General features: G+C 40.9%; 2 protein-coding genes across 2 annotated transcripts in view; one reads left to right on the top strand and one right to left on the bottom strand.

Annotated features, from left to right (window-relative positions):
* Nucleotides 1–1,016: 1,016 nt before the first annotated feature.
* On the top strand, nucleotides 1,017–13,838 carry IDH3A (isocitrate dehydrogenase (NAD(+)) 3 catalytic subunit alpha). The gene is made up of 11 exons (XM_036389757.2): nucleotides 1,017–1,144; nucleotides 3,261–3,323; nucleotides 5,031–5,114; nucleotides 6,250–6,364; nucleotides 6,896–7,083; nucleotides 7,904–8,037; nucleotides 8,624–8,726; nucleotides 8,813–8,877; nucleotides 10,980–11,064; nucleotides 11,553–11,705; nucleotides 13,598–13,838. Exons 1-11 carry the CDS (start codon nucleotides 1,118–1,120, stop codon nucleotides 13,679–13,681), a joined length of 1,101 nt encoding a protein of 366 aa, XP_036245650.1. The 5' UTR covers nucleotides 1,017–1,117; the 3' UTR covers nucleotides 13,682–13,838.
* A 200-nt stretch (nucleotides 13,839–14,038) lies between these two features.
* ACSBG1 (acyl-CoA synthetase bubblegum family member 1) overlaps nucleotides 14,039–18,056 on the bottom strand; it is a 35,229-nt gene continuing 31,211 nt past the window's right edge. Inside the window, 2 exon segments of the mRNA XM_036389756.1 lie at nucleotides 14,039–16,433; nucleotides 17,502–17,748. Coding sequence (XP_036245649.1) covers nucleotides 16,357–16,433; nucleotides 17,502–17,748 — 324 coding nt within the window. The 3' untranslated portion in view covers nucleotides 14,039–16,356.

The following is an 18,056-nucleotide window of genomic DNA, read 5'->3' as shown; positions in this document are numbered from 1 at the left end:
CAGTCACAAACACAAGAAAGCAACATGAATATACCTGTTCGCTATGTATATAGTTACCAATACTGAGCCAAGTAACTGGAAAGGCTGCTAATAATCTTCTAATTCTATCACTAAAAACTGGTACGAAATTAGTCTGAGACAAACCTCAAATTTTAATGTTGCCGAGTTTAAAAAGGTAGACGTTTTTAAAAGCGGCCATTCCCAGAGGTACGAGCTCAAACTGCCTTACTAATTCTAGCCTTAGTTCTAGCTCGGTGCTTTGCTCTCCAGAAGGCCGCGGCTCTCCCGCCGCCCCCAGCGCGAGTGCCCGGCCCATGCGCCGCCCCGGGCGGGCCGGTCCCGCGGCTCCGTGAGGCGCCTCCGGGCCCCCGCCGCTCCTCCAACTGACACAGAATCAGCTTTTAAAAATAACGAAACAAGTTGTTATTATTATTAACCTCAGAAATGAGGGCAAAAAGAAGTCTTAAATTGTCGCGATTTCAACAGCTTTGTTTTTAACACTTTAAGTACATGGGCCTAGGAGGCTTCTGAAAAATCTGGCGTCTTTCTTAACAACTTTTTTCCCATAAACGACCCGCATCCTCCGGCGGCACCAGGCCGTCCGCCTCGGCGCCTCCCGCACCGGCAGCCCCCCGGCAGCACCTCCACCGGGCCGCGGGATAAGGGCCGGAGAGGAGGCTCGGACCGCCTCAGGCAGCGGCGGGCGAGAGCCGAGGGGCCGGAGAGGAGGCTCGGACCGCCTCAGGCAGCGGCGGGCGAGAGCCGAGGGGCCGGAGAGGAGGCTCGGACCGCCTCAGGCAGCGGCGGGCGAGAGCCGAGGGGCCGGAGAGGAGGCTCGGACCGCCTCAGGGGGCCGCGGGCAGGAGCCGAGGGGCCGGAGAGGAGGCTCGGACCGCCTCAGGGGGCCGCGGGCAGGAGCCGAGGAGCCGGAGAGGAGGCTCGGACCGCCTCAGGCGTCGGCGGGCAGGAGCTGAGGGGCCGCGTGGATGCCGCAGCGGCGGTCCCGGGGCGGGACTTCGCGGAGCGGGGCGGGGCCGCCGCTCCCCGCGCGCCGGTTCCGGTTTAGCGGCGGGCGCGGAGCTCTCGGGCCTTGGCAGCCGCGGTGCCCGGGAGCGTCATGGCCGCGGCCGCGTGGATGCCCACGGTAGGCAGGGGGACGGGCCGGACCCTAATCCGCGGCGCCCGACACGCGCCCGGAGCTTGGTGGCGCCTGAGGCGCGGCCGCCCGGCCGCAAGGTCGCAGTGCTGCCGGGCCCTGGCAGCGCTCCGAGGGGGAATGGCCGCGGGGCTCGGGCCGAATGGCGGCCCCGCGGCGCTCGCGGGTTCTCTCCTTCCTCCTCCCCCCTCCCCGGGACGGCGGCGGGAAGGGGCCGTGGGGGCCGTTATTCGAGCGGGCCGGGCCGGGGGGGCGCCGCACCATCCCTCGGAGCGGCCTGCGGAGAGGTCGCGCCGTAGAGGTCACAGCAGCGGCGGGACCACCGCGGCTGCGGGCAGCTCCCGATGCGCGCGGGGCAGACAGCACAGCCTGGAACGCCATTGCCGCAAAGAGCCCGCGGGACCGGGCACTGCAGAGCCGGCGGGGCAGAACTGTACCGGGCTCTGGCTGGCCACTTTCTGGTCCCCCCGCCTGTCCTCTGGGATTTCCAGCTCTGAACCATTCTGAAACGCAGGCCTTATCCCGGGGATGTCACGGAAATACGGGTTTTTGCCTTGAGTAAATGAAATTTATTTTGTACCTTTAAATAACAGCCTGCTTGAGTCAAAGTCATTGGGGCCGCCCCATTTAACCTTATCTGCTAAAGTAAGGAAGAACTCTCAAGAGCTAATCATGACACGTGACTTTAAGGTCGGAATGGATCAGTTTTCCTTGGGTGGATTCTTTGTTGGTGTTACCAATGTTGAACTTCAATATAATGTACTAGGCCCGTGATTTCTGACAAGACAGACTGTGCCCTTTCCAGGGCTACTCTGGAATGTGAATCCTGATTCTTTGTGCAGGAACTGTACCATGAGAACACCCTGTACAGTCAGCCTCACATTTTCATTTGATTGCTCTGCCTTCATCCTCAACCATAGGGCCTGCTTTGGTAAACTCTGCTTGCCTGTTGCAGTGACCTTGTACATCTCATGTGGGGCTACAAGTAAAAATAGATCTAGCTTAGATTACTTCTCCCCCAGTGTTCATTGCAATACGATAATTATATTATTTTATAATATATTAATTTATTATCGTTACAATATGAGAATTGTATTATTTCTAGTTGTTTCTCTTGGTGCCAACATAGTTTGTTCCTTTTGCAACACACCATTCTGTCAGTAAAGAAATAACAAATGCAGGTGGGACAGGAGAGGAATACAAATTGTCAAAGTCATTTCTAGCCTGATAGCTGCAGACAGCCTGCATATGTGAGTATGGCAGAATTGAAGTAGGGTGAGCAGTTAGAAGTCTTCTGGCTCTTAAGTCCCAGAGGCATCAATAATCCTAGAGAGGTTAAGATTGGGAGGCCGTGATTTTTCTGCAGAGTGGGGATTTTGTCCATGGTGCTCAGCTGGGCAAGAGCCCAAGCTTCGATACCATCCCAGTTTTGAAGCTTAATGCCAGTTCAGAATACTCAGAAAATGTAATTCTTTAACTGTGATGTGTAGACTTGTTGGTATGGTGAATTTTGTCTTCAATGTGCATTTCAGTTCCACTTTTAAAAAACCATCAGGCATGCAGAAGGCAACAGTACAACACCTACAGGTATAAAAGGTAGAAGAACAAAATTCACCACAGTTTGAATGGAAGAAGTGACACTAAAATGTAAAGTAGTTTTGGAAACATCACCTAAAATGTGTAAAGATACTGTCCAGTGAAGCGTTTGGTTTTTCACTTTGCTTTCCGCATGTCTTTGTCCTTAGCATATGATGTATTTAGTTAGAGTTGCTGCTTTCCTGCATGTTTGCTTCCAACATCATGTGTGAGAGGACTGCAGGTGGGGTGCAGGGGCCCCCAGGCAGGCCAGGAGCATGGGGCAAAGCACGGCTGTCCTGGGCTCACCTTGTGCTAAGAATACCCACAAGGCGTTGCTGCTCTGAGTGTTCGACTGCAACTTGGCAAAGCACTGGGTACTCTGGTTTCATTGGGATTTTTATACTAGTTTGAGATACGAGATTTAAAGCAATATCACTTTAAAAAGAAGATTTGCTGCAATGTTGGTAAACTTGTAAAATCCCGTTTGTGCAGTAAAAGAGCATCTTTTTGCTTTGGATTTTTGCAGGTTTCTCGATTGCTAGGTGCTTTCAAAAGCCAAAAAAAGGTGACCAGAAGTTTTGGTAATGCTGTGAGTATAATAGTCCCATTTTTTTCTTTTAAGAAGTTTCTCAATAAGCGGGTTTGGAAATTTTTAAGATCACTGTTGTTATTCTTACGTTTCCAAAAAATAAGGGTCAAACAAGTGAACATGCGTGCTCTTAATGCCATCCTGGATTTATATCAGTTAATCGTTGTCATTGGCAATTGTACATCAATGTGAGAATATAAAAGGCTCTAGCAAAAAATAGAAGTGGTGTGGAAAGTTTTCACAAAATACAGACATAAGTCAGTCTTCTGGAATTCATCTGGGAATGAGCAAATATATATTGGGCAAAGCAGAAAGATTGTTGAGAAGCTTCTCATTTTCTTTCTTTTGCAGACTTCCCTCTAGGCACTAGATTTACTTTACTGCTGCTTTTAGAACTCCTTGCATCTAAAATTCTGCCTTTTCAAGGTCCTCTTTAAACTATCTTAGACGTTGTGAATTTCCCTGTAGATGTTTTACCTTCTTCTTTGTGTATGTGTTTGAAGTGCCCATGGGCCTTCTTTTTGGTGAAGACAGGAGCAGGGCTCAGCACTCTTAAGCAGGACTTAATCTTAAAGAGGAACTGTGGCTTTTAGAGGAACTTATCTAACATGATAAGTTTTGTAGAACAGCCGGTACAAAGTTAGAAAAGAAACTGAAGGGTCACTTATACAGTATAAGAATCAGAATGTGAGGCACCCCTGGTTCTAGTGAAAACACAACAGTTTCAGGCTCAGGTGGAGCCCTGCAGTGCTGACAGACAGCACTATACTGTTCTCAAGGCATTTCATCAGTGACAGCTTGCTCAGCTGCAGTGTTCTTTTATCTGAAGCTCTGGTTTTTTTGTTGTGCACAGTGAATTTCTTTGGCTCAAAAGTTAAAAAATCAGTCTGTCAATACATACTGAAGTTCTGGCCTGTGAGTTGATTCTGCTGGGGGTTTTTCAAATAATGTATGTGAGCTGCCTTTTCTGTAGGTAATAATGAGCCCATAAAAGCTGTTGGATCTCTTTAAATAAAACAAAATGAGCTGGAGCACATACCCTTAGAACAGTGATCATAATTTATGTTTTCTTCAAAGAAGAATACATTCTTCTCCTTCTATTTTTTGAGCCTCAGCTGTGCATTCTTTTACTTGTTTGATAATGATAAAAGAAACAAAATTGAGGACATTATGAGAGGTAAATAAGTTGGTATTGTTTAAAACGGGTCTGAGATTTTTAGGAGGTCACTTGAGAAGTTTAGCTTGGCATGACCTTTTTTTTAAGTTGAATGTATCTTTTCATACGTGTAATCATTTCTAGCATGTGTCAGTATCATGCAGCATGTTGATAATATTGTAGACATATGTGGAAGAGCCATAACTAGGTAATACAACTTGCTCTCCAGATTTCCAGAGGAAAGCAAGCTATATTAATTAATTTCAAGTAGTACTGAGCAGGAATCTGCCTTTCACATTCAGCCTCTGTTGTGAAATAGGAATAGGTAGTAGGTGAATTTTTAAACATTTCTCTCAAAACATTTGTACACTCCCTTGGAAAGCAAGCCAGTCCTTCTCCTGTCCAGGACTGCTGTTCTTCATAGTGAATACTTGGTAAAGGAAAATTTATTTTGTTTTCTAATAGTTACTTGGTTCCTACAACACATGAAGATGTTTTCTATGTAGAAAACAAACATTCATTTGTTGTACTACTGATATTTCTTTACCTAGGTACAAACAGTAACTTTAATCCCAGGAGATGGCATAGGACCTGAGATTTCTGCTGCTGTCATGAAGATCTTTGATGCTGCCAAAGTAAGTCATATTTTCTTGCTATAAGCATTGCAAATTGAACTACAGCAAAAAAATATTAATTAGGCATATTTTAAAAAGCTTAAAATCTCTTTTAAGAGATTAAGTCATATTTAAGCTATTAAAACTTCTTTCCAATAGAAAGAGTTTGAAGCGTCAGCTAATAAATGACAGGAATGTGATAGCAAGGCACGCCTTGAAAGTGACACAGCTGACAGAGGAGTAAAGACTTGAGAGCAAATGCTGTGTTTGATTTTTGGAAACACGAACTCGGTGTCATGTGAAATCACCTTGTTGATGTAGTAATCCTGAGCAACTGACAGAGGATGTTCTTTCATTTATTATGACTCAAGTGCAGGTCAAAAGTGTGTGTGAAAGGATTGGCTCATTTTAGCAATCCAGTTGCTGTGCTGCCAAACACATTCACTTCAGCGAGATGAAAACTTACTGTATCCAACAACTTTCCCCTACCTATCTGAGAAACTTCACTAGAGCTTGTCAAGTTTCCTTGAAAGGAAATAGAGCTCTTCAGGCAAGATGCCTGTTAAATTGTTCCACATTAGTAACAGTATCCAGGCATATTCCCTTTGTATTACAACTATCCAACATGGATTTGAAAACGTGAAGTTTCTTTATTGATGTATCTTTTCTTTTGTGGTCGTTCCTGATGAAATGAACGGGTGGCAGCCTGTCTCCACTTAGAGTCCTGTGGTGAATGCAAATTCAGAAAGCATTGTGGAGCATGTGCAGATTTTCAGTGAGATAACAGATACATATCTATGTCATACACAGTCTTCCAGTCAGTGGGGATCATGAGTCCTCAATGAATTCAGCTTTAAAATGTTGTCCCTTGTATACAAGGAACTCAATAGCTCTGAAACCTTTAAAAAATAGCACTTGTGTATATGACATCTAGGGTGCCATTGTGGTATTCACATTTATGATGATTTGCTCACACTATTTAATTTCCACTTACTTAATTACATTTTTCAAAAATTACTTTAGTTCAAACCCTCACTCACCAGAGAAAATACTGTTTAGAAAGGCCTGGTCAAAATTCCTTACACACCTTCTTGTGATAGTTAAAACTTGAAGCAAAGTTATGACATGAAAGTTACCATAGATTGTGTGTGTTTAGGCACCTATTCAGTGGGAAGAGAGGAATGTTACGGCTATCCAAGGACCAGGAGGGAAGTGGATGATACCCCCAGAAGCCAAAGAATCCATGGATAAAAACAAAATGGGATTAAAAGGTATTTTAGGGGTTAATACACAGATATTAAATACTTTTGTGTTTCTCATGAGTTTGATGTAAAGCCAGAGTAGCACAATAAAATAGGGGAGAGCCTGGCAGGTGGTTGTCTGTAATCTTCGAGCAGTCCTCACAGGAAAGGTTCCTGCAATTTCCAAGCCGTTAGTTTGACAGTTATTGCAGTTGAAATTGGGTACATAACAACCTTTGGACTCTCTACAGAAGGCATTCCTAAGATACACAACAGTATGCAATAACTACATTACTAATGAACAGTACCTTTCTATGTTTTAATGAATACATTTTGTAAAATCTGTTCCATGTAAGGCTCACAGTTTGGCCTTTACCCCACTGATGAATGTGCCTGTGCAGTAGTTGACAGAACAGAGAATTCGCATGGCATTGCAGCATAAGGGTTAAACAGGAGTTTGGAGATCCTCTGTAGGAGTCCAACCTTACCTATAGTTTCCGCTCTCAGATCCATGGAGGGGTTTATTTTCTTGTTCATCCTCGTGTACCTTTTTTCCTCTAGGGCCTCTGAAGACCCCAATTGCTGCAGGGCACCCATCAATGAATCTGCTGCTGCGTAAAACCTTTGACCTCTACGCCAACGTGCGTCCGTGCGTGTCCATCGAGGGCTACAAGACGCCCTACACGGACGTGAACATCGTCACCATCCGCGAGAACACCGAGGGCGAGTACAGCGGCATCGAGCACGTGGTGGGTGCTGCCTCTGCTGCCGCTGTGCTTCAGCACTCTCAGGGCCTTTCTGGGTCACTGCCACCCTGAGATTGTTAAAAGTCTCTTTTCCCAGCCTGGGCGCTTGGAGAATGAGTCTGAGCTCTTCATTTCTCAGTCTCAAGGTTGTTTATTGTTTCTTATCTATAAAAAATTTTCTCCTGCCCTGCCGAGGTCAGTCCAGCAGGACAGTTCCAGGCACTCTGCCTGCCCCCAGGGTGGTGTTATGTCTTTATACTGAAAACTACGTGTACAATGCTTACAATCACTTCCAATACCCATCACCTATGTTAGACAGTGAGCTTCTACTCTAAACCAATCTGTGAGTGCCAACATCACAGCAGAAGATGGAGGCCAAGAAGAAGAAGGAGAAAGGCTGGACATGCCCAGTTCCCTCCATCTTGCCTCCTGAACCCCCATAACAGAAGCCCCAAAATCTACTTTTCCACTCCCTGATAACTTCACTAATATTCTACTTAAACTATTGTGACTTGCTGATCTTCATGTAAGGTTGGGTCATAATCAAACCCACAGGTGTTTTGGGCTCCATGCCAGGGCTTCTGAGCCCCCTGGCAGGGGTCCTGGCCGTCCTGGACAGCCAGAGGGATGTCCTGGGTTCCCACACAGAACTGATAACTTTGCCCATCTCACTGGGGTTCAGTAGGATTTTTTTTTTTTACATTTGGCACCCATAAAAAAGTTTCTCCATTGTGAAATGCATTCTGCCTCACTCAGAATTCTGCTGCTTGGTTCCAAATGGGAAGAATGAACTTGCACTGCTGATGCATTTCCTGTCTTTCAGATTGTTGATGGGGTTGTGCAAAGCATCAAGCTGATCACAGAGGAAGCCAGCAAGCGCATTGCAGAGTTTGCTTTTGAGTATGCCAGAAACAATCAGAGAAGCCACGTGACTGCTGTGCACAAGGCAAATATCATGTATGTTGACACTTACTTTGAGAAAAACAAAAAGAAAATCCGCAAAAATTTAATCATAAATAACTGCTTAAGTCTTATTCAAATGTGAAACTTCTGCTGATTACACTCGGAGTCAGTAAAACGGGAAAATTTCAAGTAAATGCCTCCTAAGAAAAATGGGCAATACTGATGCTTTGGTAATTGTGTACCAATGTTCTTATTAGCAAGTTTGTAGTAATCCTTCCTCCCAAACCTGTTATTTTAGAAACTTTTAAACAGCGAAAATTAATTTTAAAACTGAGGTTGAAAGTGGCTGGTGTCTTTTGCAGTTGCCACACCACTTAAAACTGACCTGAGTCATAACACATGTGATATTATGTAACATCACCTTCACAAATTCACTAAGCCTTTCATAAATGAATGTAAGTCCTTCTGAGAATTAATGTATGCTGTTAAAACTACTGATACAGAAATATTTTAGGAGGGATAAATAGTCACAAATCAAGTCTTTGAATTCTAATTAAACCCCTGTTGCATGCAGTTTTCTTTATCTCCAGTAATGCTTCCTTACAATAACTGCAATATTCTCTTGCTTGTCTAATTGCAGGAGAATGTCTGATGGGCTTTTCTTGAGAAAATGCAGGGAGGCAGCAGAAAACTGTAAAGATATTAAATTTAATGAAATGTATCTGGATACTGTATGTCTGAATGTGAGTATTTATGTTTTAGTTGTGATTATTTTTATTTTTTTTTTAGTTTAAATTCTTAACCTGAATGAAAATATACTTCCTTCTAGATGGTTCAAGATCCATCTCAATTTGATGTGCTTGTTATGCCAAACTTGTATGGTGACATCCTCAGGTATGGAGATTTTCCTTTAAACCCCCAACATGTAAAATACTGATACTTTCCCAACAATCACTGAGGTCATATGCAAGTCAGATCATCTTATGCACTTAGACTTCTTAACAGACATTAACTGCTTCAATTACTAATATACTAATGGGAGGGGGTTTTTGATGAGAATGTACTTTTTATTTTAAAAAATCTGTTTCTGCTTCTGGAGGCTGTGAATATTGTTCAGATGGTACAGACAGAAATTTCTCCAAATGTGTGAAGAATATAATGGCTTACATTGAAATAGAGAATGAATGCCTGGTTAGATATTGGAGAAAAACTTTCTCACCCTCAGCACTAATAAAGATTGTGTAGGGTTCTGTGGGACTATAATGTACACAGGCAGCTCATCATACATTTAAATCAGTCTGTATAGTCACTGAAGAACTAAATGTGTGGCCTCTTAATATTCTGCCAGCTCTTGCTTTATGTATTACTTTTTCTTACTGTCAAATTAAATTTTATATTTGAATAACATTAATACTAGAGGTTCTTTGTGTCTTGAAGGCAAAACCTATCAGCACACATTTTCCATCTGTAAAATTATTTGGTAAATTCCATTAAACACCTGTAAAATGAAGTGTTTAAATCTAGACTATTAAGTGTATTATGTAAAATAGTTTCTTCTCACACCTCTAAGGAGAGATTGAGAAAAGATCCTGAACTGGAATTTTTATTTACAAGTTTGACTATTCACATGTTAGAATCCATCTCCTGGTTTTGTACAGATAATAAATTTAAAGGTAACTTAAGTATAAGAAGAAATGGTTCTTAAGCTTCTCTTAAAACAGCACTCTCTCTGTGATAAGGCTGTGCATGCTAAGAAAAATCAGATTTCTGACTAATGCCTCTTGTTTTAAGAATTGGTGAGGTGTGCACAGGCCCCTCACAGCAGCTCTTACTGTGTATTAACTAAGAGAGATCAAATCAGAGGAGTGTCATCATCAATACCCTTTCAGACAGTTCATTATCAACCATTTTAAAGTTCTCATAGAAAGTCCATAAAAATTTCATCATTCTAAAAATTTTCAATAAATTTGAGTCTGTTCTTGAAGAGGACACTGCCACCACTGGGTGAGGTCTCACCTGCTGCTCTAAAAGTATGAACAAAATGCCAGGTATATTCCTTAGACTGAATAGGTAGAAGACAATCTCTTCTCTTTAAGCATTAAATATTTAGAGTGACAAATGCAGACTGTATTCAGTTTTTCCCCAGGCTCTTTGTAACTTAAGTGGTTTATTTTTAGCTTAAAATATTGTTCTGCAAAGTCATCCAAAATTTTCTCCTTGTTAGTCCTAAGCTAAGGACTAACTTAGCTTAGTTTGTAGGCAATAATTGGATGTGAATGGATGTGAAACAGAGTTTTAAGAGCTTTGTTAATCAGTGTGTTCAGCTTGGGGCTTACAGTATGATGACAACAGGCACAGTTGGTTTGTTGTTCCCCATGGTAATTCTGGTGGAAACCAAATGCAGATTGCTTATATCTGATGATCTGCTAATGGCAGACTTGTGACCTGCAGGCTGTTGAATAAAGAGGGGAAAAGCTAGTCTGGTGTCACTTGGAAAACGTTCCTTAGGCTGCACACAGTACACCACAAAACCACCAGTAATCCACCTACCTGAGCAAAATTCCTCCACATTTTTAGAAGGAATTTACATATGAAAAGTAGTTCTGGGCCCCTTCAGAGGAAGTAGGATTTTTGTATAGTTACAGGGAACTGTACATAATTAGTTTTTGAGACTTCTATACATATGCTGTGCTTCTAGTACTTCTTGTTTTGCCTGTGTCTTATCAGCTTTATTCTAGTATTTAGAATTTCCTTTTAGTTTTCCTTTATTACATTATCTTCTGCTAAGTTCTAAGAATTTTCCAATGTTCTGATGGGGTACAGGTGGCTAACAGCATCTGCTCTTTTTCCTTATTATTCTCAGACTGTACAGGTGTATAAATTAAGTTATAGTTGCAGTTGATTGATAAACAAAAATATTTTAATACCTTGCAGAGAGGAAACCATATATGGAAAAACTCATGGATTCTTTAATTTGGTGGTTGGTTTTTTTTCAGTGACTTGTGTGCTGGACTCATTGGGGGTCTTGGAGTAACACCCAGCGGAAACATTGGCGCCAACGGCGTGGCCATTTTTGAATCTGTAAGTTCTTGTTACACACAAAGGGAGATCAGTGATAGCTTTGTCTCAGCTTGAGAATCTAAACTTTTCCATGCCATACAATGTGGCTGACATTTATCTAACAAAGATCTTCCTAGAACTCTTTTTTACTGTGAAGATACTCAAGCTTTACCCTGAGAGACTGGTTTAGGTAAATATTCCATGTATGTTTTTTGCATATCCATTTTTGGCCGATACTTTATTTTCCCACTTTTTCATATGATAAATACATTCTATGAAATAGAACTTGATGGGCTCAACTTAAAGGTATTAGGTGACCTAGTTTTCCCTTTCTGACGTCTTTGAACTGAATTGTTTTGAGCCTTGGTATCTCCTTTCCACTGACTGTATCACAGCAAAGTAAGTCCTGTTTTAACATGAAGACCTGTGGCTGAGGTTGCTTGCATAATTGCCTAGGACATTTTAATCAGCCCTAATGACATAACAGATAGGTTTACTCTCATTTCTAGGTTCATGGAACAGCACCAGACATTGCAGGAAAAGACATGGCAAATCCAACTGCCCTCCTTCTGAGTGCTGTGATGATGCTGCGCCACATGGGAATGCACAAACACGCCTCCAAGATTGAGTCAGCTTGCTTCGATACAATTAAAGATGGAAAGGTAACGTGTGGGTGTGCAAATAAATGCACTGAATTAAAATCATATCCTATCAAAGCAAGAATTAACATGGAAGATTCACACCAGGGTGGGGGATGGCCTGCTGAGCTAGCCTGTTGCGTGAGCAGTGCCACTGTCCTCGGACAGTAATTCTGTTATCTTTGGTGATATTAAATAGCCCTGCAGTAATAAGGGGACAGGCTGTAGCATTCCTTTTGTCTCAGCAATGCCTGTCTTCGATTTCCACAGCTTTATGAACTCCAGAATAGTGAACTGGATGGCTGCTTTTCAAGAAGGGGATCAGAGTTTTAAGCAACTCTTAGCATTTCACTTATAAAGTTTATGAAACCTACAAAGCATATGTATTAACATCTGGATCCTGAAGTGAAGGACACTCATTTGCCTTTCCCAGGCTTCATCATCCACTTTGTTTATAGCATTTCAGTACTGACTGTAATACTTCTGTTTCTGTTTTTTCAGCTCAATTATTTTCTTCTTTCATTCTTACGGCTTTCACTCATTTTTGACTAGAAAAGAACAGTTTTTATCCAGTATTAACTTTTTTCTCTGAGAATTGTATATGTTTCTCTTTGGAAGAGAGTGTCTTCAGATTAAGGACTCAGATGGGATACTGGGGGGAGAGGGGACTTATGCTCTGAAACATGACAAATTTGTGGTCTTACCGTTATTGGTTCACTCTTCTAAATTCAGGTCCATCTCTTGAAAACATAGTTGTCAAGATTTTGAAGATTGCAGTTAAAGAGGATTAGCTAGTCATGCTGGTTCATTTATTTTAGGCAGGACCATGAGAAGCTGCTTTGTAATTAAAAGTAACAAGAATGCTGAAACCAAAAGTTGTCATCATTTTGTAAGTTTGCAGCTATCTTGCTGTATGTAGGAGCCAGTTAAAATCTAAACTTACAACTGAATAAAGAGGTGCTCCTGTAAAGTTCCCACTCACTGCTCTGGAAATGATATCCTCCATCAGCAGGTCAGTAATTCCATGGAAGATAACAGTCCAAGTTTCATGACATGGCTACTTACAATGTTACAATTATATGCTCACAATGGAGACAATCTTTTAATTGAAAAGCCCCATAATGCAATTTAAATTACAAGATCCTAAAATAGTAACCATGATTGCTTCTCTTGCTTGTTATTCCTTCCTTCCCCTCAAAAAGTTAATTAAGATGTGTGTATGGGAGGGAAACTAATAATTTTAATTATCTCCTAGAGTGCTTTAATCTAGCTAGGTTGGAGTAATGTAATGGAGTAATGCAAGTAATGTTGCCCACTTTTTAATTTTTATTTTACTGTTTTCATGATGCCAGACAGGAGTTGTACTTGATGAAAGAGATTTTGAACTATATTTCCTCTCTCTTAAATAAGTGAAGCAAATTTTGAGAATTGTTAACATGCAGCACTAAGAGTTATGTGTGCTTGTTCTGCATGGGTTTCGTTAAAAAAAGACCAAATATTTCTGAATTACTCTCAATTACTTGTCCTTGTGCTGAGCCTTCATATATGAATTTTACTTCCAAAGGAGAAACTTCTTACTGAAATGTAAATACTTAATCATTAATTACACCATTAAAGCACTTTGTAGAGCTTTGACCACACACACTTTATTCCTGTAGTTAGGATAAAACCATGTTAAAATCACATTCAAATCTGGTAATGTTATAAGTACTATATAGATACTCAGGTTTTCTCTCCCTGCACAGTCCTTTTTGACAAAGTCTCTATGGGATTCAGAACTCAAACTTGATGTATTCCTGCTCACCTTATTTACCATCCATAGACAACATATCATGAGAACATCCAGAATTGTTCAGAGACAAGACTGGCCCCATAATACATTTCAGTAACGTTATGTTTTTCTTTCTTTCTTTCAGGTCTTGACAAAAGACTTGGGAGGCAATGCCAAGTGTTCGGAATTCACAGAGGAGATCTGCCGCCGAGTACAGGACAAAGACTAAACCTCCTCCTGCTGCTGCTGAGGACTCTGGAAGGACATGTCACAGAGTACAATATATGTAACCTGATATCCACATGCATAGAGTTTGCTTATCTCCTGAGAGCAAACTTTTTAGCTGAGGCCTCTCCATTAATAAATCTAGTCCAAATGGCTACAAATGATGCTTGTGCCTGCTTTCGGTGGACTTTTCCAAGTGCTTTGTTTTATTTATTTTTTTCTATCTGGTGAACATTTTTATGTAAGTGAATTCCTTTATTGGCACTGTAACTGTCTAATATTTCAATTAGAGAGTTTTACTTTCCACATAGAAAAATGACGCAAACAAACCAGTAACGGATTAGTGAAATATAAATGCACCTTAATGTTTAAAACCTACTTTATTGATCTTGTTGAAATTAAAAAGATAGGTTTTCAGCCTAAGAGTAGCACAAGATGATCTTCATGCACAGAAACGGGTATGAAATAACTTAAAATAGCAATTTTGTGTTAGAAGCAACAAGAAAACCACTTTAATACTCTGGTGATTCATGAAATACAGCCCTGCCCACAAAAGGCATGAATTAAGAAATACTAAATTCTAGAGATTTAATCTATTTCTGTATTTAAACAAACTTACAACCATTAACAAGGGGTGAAAATTAATGCTGAAGTTATTTTCCAAATCTATATACCAAAATAATTCTTAGAAGTTTTCCTCTCTGAAACACACTTTACAATATAGTTCTAATGAGAGCAAACAATACAAAATTACTTCCACCATATACTGTGAGAGGAAAGTATTAACTTTACAAATTTACACTAAACATTTCATGACTTCGGCTGGAATGCTTTTTGTGTTGTAGTTTCTGCCCAGTCTGCTCAGTGTGTCGTGCTGTATTGACTAGTAATTTTATTCTAGAAACTGAATGTAAGAGACAAGTCCTAAATGGATTAAGACAGATCAGCGGTTTGGCTCTGGTGCCTATGTTCCAGAAATACATTTCATCCCTATTCAAGGGGATCTGAATCTATTTTTTCCTTGCTTACTAAGCTTAATGGGTGCAAAAGCAACTCGTTGCCCTCCCTTCGCCTCCCCATCAGATGCAGATTGTCACTCGAGTCATTCTGATCTGTAACTATCAAGGTATTGCTGCCATTCTTGCACCTGACAAGTAAATATGTATTTTCATACTTGTTAGTATAGCACAGGATTATCCCTCCTGCCAGAAGCAGGCTTCTTACAGCTTCATTTTATTAATAGAAAGCAACTAAGTGGAGTAATATCTAGTACGACTGTTTAGGGCTGGTTGTTTCAGAAGTAAAACAACTTTGGAGTAACAACTTCTTGTGTCACTCTCTAAAGTAAGCATCCCAGCTTTTTTATACAGTCTGACAACATGCTGGAGGAGATTTATTCCTCCCACACTCAGCTTTTTGTGAATAGGGCAACATTTCTTTCTGTGTTTTCCCAGCTGCTGCTTCCTTGTTTCCTTCAGATTAATATTGTTAAAGAAATTCTGAATTACCATTGCGCACAAAATGGGGAAGAATAAACTTTTCAAAGTCCTATTGCTCGTTTTGTTTTTATAATCCTAGGCTGCTGTTTTGTCTTATATATTGAGCTGATTATTGGTACTTGCAACAAATCTTAGGTCTGTAAGATGTGTGAGATTGGTAATGGAACGTTTATGGAAACCTTATCCTGTTCTGCATCATTTCTTTGTCTCAATAATGGGCTGTGGCCTGCCTTGCCTGTGTGAGCTACTAGAGCTGTCTACCAGAGATCACTTACAGCACACCCTTTAGACAACTTCATGCCAAGCATTTCCTTCTCATAATATGATTTATTTTGCATATGGGTAAGAAGAAATGTAGCCCATGTTTGTCAGAATTAGTGCAGTGTGAATACTGGAACATACAGATACACGCTTGACAAACACTGCTCAAAGAATAACACTGTAAACAATTTTAAAGAAGTTTCTGTAATAGCATTTTAATGTGAGAGCTCCTGTAGTTATTCCTTTGTGCCTTTCAGTCTTAGGAAGCTATTCCCCTACTTCTGATTATTTGTTTTTATGAGAAATAATAATGCTTATTCCAACATGGGCTTAAGAAGCAAACTGCTCTGTTCACAGAAGTGTGAATTCTAGGCATTACAGAAACAAGAATGTCTTCAGGTTCTGAAATGTGTTAGTGAACAAGAAAGTGTTCTCTGGGAAGGGAAAAAATATCCCAGCCCTTTTGATTTTTTAAAATTTTTTTAATAATTATCACTGGAGTGGTATGACAGTTTCATTAGGTAGTAATGCTATCTAGCTAAATATATCATGAGCTGCAGGAAACATCCTGTAGAACAAAAGAAAAAAATAAAAAATGGAAGACTGTATAAAAAACTTGTTATGTTTCAATCTAGAGGATTTAGTTATATCTGCTTTATACAACACAGAAAGATGTTTTAGTCATTAAGGTCATAAAGTAAAAGCAGTATTAGAGAATGGACACACTGTAGAAAAATGCTTCTGCAAAAAGAGGACAAATGATCAGGTGAGTATCAGGAACAATTAAATTGACAGCAGCTTTCAAGTGGTTTGGTTCAGTAGACTACAAACTTAAAGCAAAAATCTTTGTTAATGCTTTTGATGAGAAAATACTTCCTTTTGTTCACAGATCTTTCTTAATGCTTGGAGGAAACACTTTTTATTCTTTATAGAAGGAGTCTACTTCATTTCGGTATTTCTCGAGCACAGCGAGTCGCTTCAGCTTCATTGTGGGACCTTAAAAGAGGGAGAATCAATTCCAGAAATAGGAACAAAAATTCCTACTCAGTTTGAGCTTTGGTGCCTGAGTTTTTTATTGAAGAGCCTGTTGGGAAGAACATGCCTCCCTCTCAGCACAGATAAATGCTAAAAGTGAGAAGTAAGTGTGATACATGAGGTTGCCTCCACGTAAGCATGAGGACTTCAAAGGGAGCTGCAGATAAAGTGGTAACTGGCTACTGTTTTTTTGCTAAAAATACGTTTTTGGAAGCTTTTAAATGATTCCCAGTTTATTCAAAGAGCCTGGTAATGTGCTTTGGGCTCCATTATCAGGCTTTCACTATCTTGCTGCTTTTTTTTGTTTTCTTTTAAGGAGAAACTTTTGATGCCTTAAGTTTTAGCTTTTATGTTTTCCAGATCAGGACTGCTTTAGTGTATAGCTCTCGAACTCCACAGCCTATCAGCTACTGTTCTCCCACTTTATTCAGAAAAAACAGTTTCTCTCTAGGCCTGAAACCCAAGGCTACCTTATTTTCACAGGCCCTGAAACATGTAAACTACAGTGAAGTGGGGGGGAGGCAGGGGGCAAACTAGGGGAATGAGACTCCACTGCCCGAAGCTGTAACTGGACATTAACCTCCAAAATGCAAACAGACCAAACAACATGTGATGGTTGTCCATCTTGGGTGTAGTCTCTGTGACACTCCTGCACTTTTATTGAAAGGCCTTCACAAAATACATCTTGTGAAGGCCTTTCAATAAAAACCTATCCTTTCTCTTTTAACTCTGTCTAGCCTCTGTTCTAGGTAGCCATTCCAGGCATCACTTTCAGTATTATTACAGGAAGTTATTAATACTTTAATGCATATGGAATTTACCAAAATTGCTTAATTACCCCAAACAATCTGACATTTAAGAGCTCTACATGCAAATGAGCACAGATTCATAAATGTGTGCACAGCAAAACCTCCAATTTTTGTATTCCTTACCACACACTGCATAACCACTTTTTCTTCCTCTACTGAATATTCTTAGATTAGCAGCCTTTTAACTTTGTGTACCTCAAGATAAAACAGTAAGTCTTACCTAGTTCTCCCCCAGAAATGGAAAAATCTCTTGGCAGGATGATCCATTTCTGAATGCAGTGAACCCTGTTGGTAGCAGTGCTGTTGACTCTGTCGATTCCCTCCTGGATGGCTCTGTAGATCACCTCGTCTCTTGTAGCCACAATCTCGGACACTTTGGTGGCTTTACTACCACTCCTGTGGCAGAAGTCTCTGGCTTGCTCTGTGAGAATGTCAGTAGGGTCAGATGTATCTGGGTCCAGCACACTCTAAAATATCAAATGAAGTGAATCATTAAACATTCGCTCTTAAAAGGCATTAACAGGTTCTCTGACCAGGCCCTCCCCCTTGGGAAGAAGGCTCAGGATAAACACACAAACATTCTGTAAGCCTTAAAAAGCAGAAACACCTACAGATCATAAAGGGCTTTACTTTCCACTTGGCTACCAATGTAAATATTTTCGGCTTATATGCAGATGTCATGAACAGACTTAAAACGTGTGAATGAATTAGGCCACAGAGTCCATCTCTGACCTTGAATTTCTGCCATATTTTCCAAATGACTCCATTGTTACAA

Source organism: Molothrus ater, chromosome 13 (genome assembly GCF_012460135.2).
Source record: "Molothrus ater isolate BHLD 08-10-18 breed brown headed cowbird chromosome 13, BPBGC_Mater_1.1, whole genome shotgun sequence".
Taxonomy (NCBI): domain Eukaryota; kingdom Metazoa; phylum Chordata; class Aves; order Passeriformes; family Icteridae; genus Molothrus; species Molothrus ater.
This window is presented reverse-complemented; position numbering and strand designations above follow the sequence as displayed.